Below are 8,014 nucleotides of genomic sequence, written 5' to 3'. Positions count from 1 at the left end.
CTGGGGCGCGGCGGGAGCCCGGAGCCCGGTGCCCCTATGCGCCGCCTCGCCGCCGCCGCGCTACAGCTATGACCCTGAGCACGGAGATGTCCGATGCCTCCGGCCTCGCGGAGGAGACAGACATCGACGTGGTAGGGGAGGGCGAGGACGAAGACGACGAGGAAGAGGACGACGACGAGGGCAGCGGCGGCGTGTCCCGCCTGGCGGTCCCCGCGCAGCGGCGGCGGCGGCGGCGCTCCTACGCCGGAGAGGACGAGCTGGAGGACCTGGAGGAGGACGACGACGACGACGATGACATCCTGCTGGCCCCGCGCTCAGTGGCCTCCCCGGCGCCCCCGGGCCCAGCCCCAGTGGCGGGGGCCGGGGGCGGCGGGGGCGGCGGCGCGGGCTCGGGCGCGGGCGGCGGCGGCGGCGGCGGGACCGCAGGCGGCGGCGCCAAGAACCCCCTGGTGAAGCCGCCCTACTCGTACATCGCGCTCATCACCATGGCCATCCTGCAGAGCCCCAAGAAGCGGCTGACGCTGAGCGAGATCTGCGAGTTCATCAGCGGCCGCTTCCCCTACTACCGGGAGAAGTTCCCCGCCTGGCAGAACAGCATCCGCCACAACCTCTCGCTCAACGACTGCTTCGTCAAGATCCCCCGCGAGCCCGGCAACCCCGGCAAAGGCAACTACTGGACGCTGGACCCCGAGTCCGCCGACATGTTCGACAACGGCAGCTTCCTGCGCCGGAGGAAGCGCTTCAAGCGGCAGCCGCTGCTCCCGCCCAACGCCGCGGCCGCCGAGTCGCTGCTGCTGCGCAGCGCAGGGGGCGCGGCGGGCGCGGGCGACCCCGCGGCGGCCGCGGCGCTCTTCCCGCCCGCGCCCCCGCCGCCCCCGCACGCCTACGGCTACGGCCCCTACGGCTGCGGCTACGGCCTGCAGCTGCCGCCCTACGCGCCGCCCTCGGCCCTCTTCGCCGCCGCCGCGGCCGCCGCCGCCGCCGCCGCCTTCCACCCGCACTCGCCCCCGCCGCCCCCGCCGCCCCCGCCGCCGCACGGCGCGGCCGCGGAGCTGGCCCGGACCGCCTTCGGCTACCGGCCGCACCCGCTCGGCGCCGCCCTGCCCGCCCCCCTGCAGGCCTCGGCTGCCAAGGCCGGCGGCCCGGGCGCCTCGGCGCTGGCGCGCTCGCCCTTCTCCATCGAGAGCATCATCGGAGGCAGCCTGGGCCCGGCGGCCGCCGCCGCCGCCGCGCAAGCAGCCGTCGCCGTGCAGGCCTCGCCTTCACCCTCTGCGGGGACCCCGTCCGCGCCCGCGCCGGGATCCGGCGGCGGCGGCGGCGGCTGCGCGGCTCAGGCGGCCGTAGGCCCGGCCGCCGCGCTCACCCGCTCCCTCGTGGCCGCCGCGGCCGCCGCCGCCTCCTCGGTCTCCTCGTCCGCCGCGCTGGGGACTCTGCACCAAGGGACTGCCCTGTCCAGTGTCGAGAACTTTACTGCTAGGATTTCAAATTGTTAATAACGCTATGTTAGCGCGCTTGGGAAAGAGAAGGTAGGAATCCCGGCTCTTTTTTTTTTTTTTTTCTTTTTCTTTCATCTTGCTGGTTTGGCGTTTGGTACACTTCTCCCGGCGCGGCCCCTCCCGACCTCGCGCCCCCATTTTCGCCGCTTGGGACTCTCAGACAAGACTGAGTTTGGCAGCAGCGGGGACGCGCTTTTTGGCTCTGCGGGTCCCTCTATTTATGCAAAATCGCCCTATGCTGCAGGCCCCGACCCGGGGTGCGGAGGAAGAGGGTACTGGTGGGGGCACTCCCTTGGCCTAAGCACAAGGGGCTTCCTTGACTTGTGGGAAACGTTTTTCTAAAAAATCTAAGCCTTTTTGAGGTCTAGAGATTCTCAGGTCCAGGCGTTAAAAATATCAGTAATGTTCAAAAGAATGATAAACAGTAAAGGTCCTGAAGAGTGCCAGCGAAGCGGTAGTTTTTATTTGAGGACACTTGTCTGGTGTACTTTTTCATGAAAAGGAAAAAAATGATTAACATGTTTACACAAGGAAAAAAAGTCAAAGTTATCATTTCTTATTTTAACCTGTGTTTTGTATCATAATAGACGTGCGGATTTTTTATTTTGTACTTACTGCGTATTCTTTACAAGGAGTATTGTAAATTTTACTGGCAATTATTATTGTACTATTCTAATGTAAGATTTTTACACTTTTTCAGAAATAAAATGCTTAATTTTCAAAGAAAATCCACCAAAAAGTTGGCTCCAGTCGTCCCCTGCTTAGTTTATTTTCTCTTTTGTTAAGGAAATTTCTATGGGAGTTGTGTAGGAACCCAATATAGAATAGGACATTTTATTTTCAAAGAGACTTTAACAAAAGCATCATGCCATGATTTTTCAGTTATACTTCCTAGGTCAAAGCTATTGCAAGAAACCAGAAACTACTTCTAAATGATTACAAGTTGAAGAAGTTACTTTGGTATACATTTTCAAATCTCATTCCATTCCATTTTGAAGAGCATTGAGGCTATTTAAAATTAATGCCACAGTTACCCTCAGATAATTTTATGGAACTTTAAATTTATTTGTCAGTTTCCCACTTCCTTTGATTTCCACTGGCTTTTGAGCACAATATTGCATATATCTGTAAAAGCTCTGCAACACATTATATTGTAATGAAAGCAACACAAGCAAATAGGTAACTTTTAGTTTAAAATTTTTAAAGATGATCAACACTTAAGTAGCTTTGAAGTCCTGAGTATTTACACATATAAAATAAATTGTATTTGAAAGCTCTAGGGTTTAAAGCCACCACTCTCCTGACAGAAGGGATTCCAGGAATTGAATAAAGAAATTTTTATTCTAAAAGGCAAACTTAACATTGAAATTCTAATTTAAATGTGTAACTTAAGGTATGTAAGAGAAATCTTCAATTTTAGGGTAGTACACACTAAGAATAAAAATGAAAATGTATCAGGTGTTTATTGAAGTATTTATACAATTTTCATGATTTAGGCTATATTTTTTCAAACTTTAAGTGTTTTCAATAACTACTTGTTGCAGGCAATTTCTAGTTCTTTGAAAAAACGTGAGTCTCTAGTTTTGATGACTAGAGATGTTATTGTGGGCTCCAAATAAAAGTAAATCATATGTCATATGTAATTTAAATAATATTAGTGAGTTGCAGAGGAGGTTAAATATGTTTATTAAATTATTTTTCAAAAAATCTGGACAGGTATATACCTGAAGATCTGCACAACTAACCAATCAAGTTAACGAAGACTGACTTATAGGCCAATATTTTTGCAGTGACATTCACTCTTGATGCCCTGTCCTCTTGTCCCTCTTTAGGGAGGGGAAAAAATGGACTCTCACAGCCTCAAAAATTAAGTTCTGGGTTTTTTCCTATCAAATATTTGGAATAGATTAAATAAGAGTTTAAACATACCCTCATAGTTTACTACTAAGTATATAGATACAAACTGAAATATTGTTAGATCAAAATCTTATATACAAAAGTTACGTTTGCCCTAGCACGGCTAAGAGGACTTTGGAACCGAGAACGTCCAGATGCCACAGCTGCCCGGGGTGGAGACGAGTTAGCAGGCGGAACCCAGACGGCCCAGGCACCGCTCGCATGCCTCGCAGCCTTCTGTAAGTCACAGATCTGAAACTTAGAGCTGAAAGTCATTATGAGGAGAGAGTGAAAGAACGGGGCCATGGGTATTATTATTATTTGCATGATACTTGGATGTCCCGAACAGCGGGGAATCCCAGCTACTCCTTCTCTCTGTTCAAATTCCCGCATCTCTAAAAAGTGCCAGGACGGACTCTACCCGCTCCCTCGCCCCCAGGTTGTCCGCGCTTTTAAGAGAATGGTAACAAGGCACTGTGCAATCCAGCGCTGGCCTCCTTTGGCGTCTGGAGGTGGGGTCCCGCATCACCCAAGCCAGCTAGAGAGACCGCAAGCCTGTGGTGCGCCCCTGAGCCCTAAGAAAAAGTAAGCTCAACCGGCCTGCTCACTGTCGCGTTTTGCCTCATCACCTTCCGGGTTTGGGCTTCCACGGTAGGTGTTGCTGGCCCGGAGACGGACGAGATAGTGGGGAGCGAAGGCGGCGAGCCGGGCAGGGAGTGAGCGGTGGCGGACTACCGGGCGGCCGGGAACGCGGGGCTCGCCCGGTTGGCTGAGTGGACGAGCAGGTGCTGGAACAAAGGCCGCGGGGCTGCCGGGCTACGGAGGCCTTTGATGGGCAAGGACGTCTCCTCCCGGGGCTCCTCATTCGCATGCAAATCCAGCTCTGGTCCTCTTTTCTTTGAAGGCAAACAGAAGGATGTTTGTGTGTTTGTAAGGACGAAGCTTGCTAGAACAAGCCTTCCTCAATAGGCTGGGTCTCGAAAAATAAACCGGTTGGACAAACATTGGCCACCAGCTCTCCTCCTCCCAACTACAAAGTGTGGATTTGCTACAACTCATTAACCCGACGCTTTTCTCCCCTTCGCCTTGTTTCTCTGCTCATCAAACGCCCCCGTAGAGCCTGGAGACAAATGACCGAAGCTCAGTCGGGAGGGAATTGCAGTTAATAGGGAGAGGGATATATTGGGGCTAATGGTTCAGGCAGCTCCCGGAGAAGGACCACACAAAAAGGAGCCTCTCCATTCAGGGCTCTGTTGTGCTGCGGAGATTTACTCTGCAGCTAGATTTAGCCAAATGTTATCTATTGCCCGGGTAATGAAGCCCTTATGGATTGAATTGCTCCTTGTACCACACATGATGTCATGACCTTAGATCGTTTCTTGGTTGATTTCTTTTTTTCTCTATTGGGTAATTATTTTATTTCTTTAAAATAAGAAGCTAGAGCTTCTGCTCAACAACATGCTTCCTCTCCGTCCGCATCCTGTGCATTTATTTAAGAGCCACTTCCTTTCCTCTTAAGAAAAGAAAAAGAAACTGGGGAGGGGAAGGAAAAAATGATGAGAACCTCTCCCATTTTCTCTCACTGAGGCATCTGGATGTTTGCTCAGCTCTCCTTCCTGGTCCCCTACTCAGTGGGCCTTTCCTGCCCAAACTTTCTGCTGGTGGAACTGTATTTGGGGTATATTTACTATCAAAATTCTTACAGCGAATGTAATAAGCATCCATTTGGGAAAAGCTTCAGCCTTTCAGGTTTTATTATTTTTTTTTTGAAAGCCCACCATTCCTTCCTGTACCCTGTCCTCTGAGAGAGCTGGGGGAGGTGTTTTTTCTGATGGAAGGTGATTATTTTGATGGACTACCAGCCTGTGTCATTTATTAAAGGCTGTCTGAGGCCAGCGGCTGTGCCTGTTTTGTTTTTCTCTCTCTGGCCCTGGTGGCTCTGATTTCCTTGCTTGACCGAAGACCAAGCTTGGAGCAGCTAACTGTGTTATTATAACTGCTATAGATGAGTAAGGATCAGATCTTAGTACCCAGAGCCAGGAGTTAACGACTCTAGTTTTCGTTTAAAATTTTTCTGCTGGCTACACATTTTGCTCACACTTATTTTTATTACTGACTGAGAAAAGTCATGTGGGGACAACTTTAAGTTCATATCTACATCAAACTCAATCCAAATCAGAAATCTGCCCAGCAGTCACTCTGGTCTCTCTGGGATCCTTCAAGGGGATGACCGCAGGACACATTGGCGTGCCAGGGATCCCCTGCCCCCTTTAGAACTGAACCAGACAAGGAATGGCCTGGGAAGCAGAGGATAAGTAAAGTGGGCCCGGCATTGTCAGCATCCATTCCTGTCTCTCCCTGTTTCCTGGTGTTGCAGCTGGGCCACACGCACTCACGCACACACACGCACACACACACATGCACACACACACACACACACACACACACACACACACACACACACAGGCATGACCGCTCATTGCCCATCAGCTGCCACTTGCCTCTCTTCTCCCCTATGATTTTGTAATTAGGCATATGCTTTTTGTTGGTAAATGTGTTTGATGTCACGGCCAGTGAAATGTGGACTGTTTATAGGGCCACGAATGTAAATGTGTAAATATGTTTAGTGTAAAATCTGGCCCTTCGACTTTAGCAATAAATACCCTGCCAATTTGGATACGATTACATTTGACAGGAAGATGGAGAATCTGATCATGACCAGCTGCTCACGGCTCTTTGGGACTTGTACTTTCCCAACTGAATTCACTTTTCAGATAATTTCTTTGCATGTCACATCTCTCTAATCACATCTTTCCCTTGACGTGAACAGCTTGGGCTCTTTTCTTTTTATTGTTGACCACTCTGGCACGCAGGAAGCTTCCTGGTTCATTCCTCTTGCTTCTTTACCAGGAAAACACTATTCAGTAACAAGTAAACACACATAGAAAATAATGGATTATTATCATCAATCCCCTTTTTGAGTTCTGAGCCTCCAGGTGTGATAAGATGGCTCAGAAGAGAAATGAGATAAAGCCTCTGAGTTTCAGGCCCAACTTATAATTTCCTGCTCTTTATCATCATCATCCTGACTTTAAAAGCCATTTTGAGCTATTCTCACTTTTAAAAAGTAAACGTTTTAGGAAGTACAATACACATACAGAAAAATGCACAAATCTCAATGACTTTTCACAAGGCAAACATACCCTTGCAACCAGCATCAGATCAAGAAGCAGATATTACCAGTTCCTTAGGAACCGCCCATCTATTCCAGTCATTACCCTCAGCACACATTAGCGTTTAAAAAGGATTTTCATTAATATTTCTCTCAACCACACTGAAATAGTGACAACAAGAATTATTACTGATCTCATTTTACAAATAAGGATATTAAGGTTGAAAAGATATGAAATGACTTGCCCAAGGTCACAGCTACTGGGACTTCAGTATTTAAACCCCATTTTATGCCCTTCACATCACAATGCCACTTTGTGGCCGTCATTGTGATTTATTAAACACCCACTGTGGCAGGGCAATTGCCTTAGACGTCACTGTGTAGAAGAGCCATTTGTTTTTTATTCACTTTTTGCTTCCTTGCTAGATCCTTCTCCCTCCTTCCTCTACTCAGGAGATACCCCAGCCCCTTCATGTAGATACATTTGCAATCTCTAGTCAAGTTATTTCAGAAATGTCAGCTTCCTCTACCTAGTGCCACATGACAGCACTCTTCCAATCTTTTGTGCATTAGCAATCTCCCTTAAAATATCACACACATACACACACACACACACAAACCTACCTCACCTTTTCACCTTTGTACTATTTGCCCATTTCCTCTGCTTTTCTCCCTAATTTCTAATGGTTGAAATTCTGCCACACTGACAGAAATTTTGCTAAGCAGGTCTTTAGAACCACACTTAAGGTCATATTGTCTCTAAGTGGAAAAAAAAAAGGAATATGTAAGAGTCAGATCAACTGATTAAACATTTAATGAGAAAGAAAATCACTTTTCTCAGAATGTACCCTCTCCCCTCTGTCCAGACACACTCTTGAAGATTTTTCTGTCTTTGAACAGCTGTGTATGATGTGGGCAAAGCCAGTCCTTTTAGCCCTTGCACAATTAATCCACTGCGTTGTAGCCTCCTGAGGGACAATCCCACCTGGAGCTCAGAACTTCGTGGCCAGAGGTTTCCCTAAAATGCTTAGGCGGGGAGGGAATTCCAGACCACCTGCTGGAATCACATGTTTTTCTTGATGCCAAAGCATCCTTGCCAGTTGCCACCAGAAGCATTATTAAACCCTAGCCTCCTCGGGCAGTTGTTGGGGCCAGTGCTTTGTCCCTTATGAGAACATCCAAGCTGGAGTCAGTGCGAGGATTGTACCTAACAGTGAGCTGCAGACTGTAAAGGACAGTGTCTATAGTGGTCTTTTCAAGGGACAGTGCTTAATGGAAGGTAACATTGATTTTCTAGAGGAGTATTTTTGTAAAACCAGAAACAGTTCTTCTTTTAGATTTTACACTGTAAAAGATAACAAAACCCCATTTCAGGAATAAAAGCAGGCAGTTAATATCAGAAACAGTATTTAGAGAACCTGGAAAGTTCTGACCCTGAATTTGAAATCAG

The 8,014-nt window shown here is 48.7% G+C and overlaps 1 protein-coding gene across 1 annotated transcript; it reads left to right on the top strand.

Moving 5' to 3' along the window:
* FOXD1 (forkhead box D1) lies at positions 1 to 1,534 on the top strand. The gene has a single exon (XM_047068392.1). It carries the CDS (start codon positions 69 to 71, stop codon positions 1,491 to 1,493), a length of 1,425 nt encoding a protein of 474 aa, XP_046924348.1. The 5' UTR covers positions 1 to 68; the 3' UTR covers positions 1,494 to 1,534.
* Positions 1,535 to 8,014: the final 6,480 nt, after the last annotated feature.

Source organism: Lynx rufus, unplaced genomic scaffold (assembly GCF_022079265.1).
Source record: "Lynx rufus isolate CCGP_SWC_20201006 ecotype Redwood Valley unplaced genomic scaffold, mLynRuf1.p SCAF_1, whole genome shotgun sequence".
NCBI lineage: Eukaryota > Metazoa > Chordata > Mammalia > Carnivora > Felidae > Lynx > Lynx rufus.
Note: the sequence above shows the minus strand (reverse complement) of the source record. Positions and strands in the feature narration are given on the sequence as shown.

What these genes read in the sequence shown, in the direction of transcription:
- FOXD1 (XM_047068392.1), top strand. Translation starts at nt 69, where the DNA reads ATGACCCTGAGCACGGAGATGTCCGATGCCTCCGGCCTCGCGGAGGAG.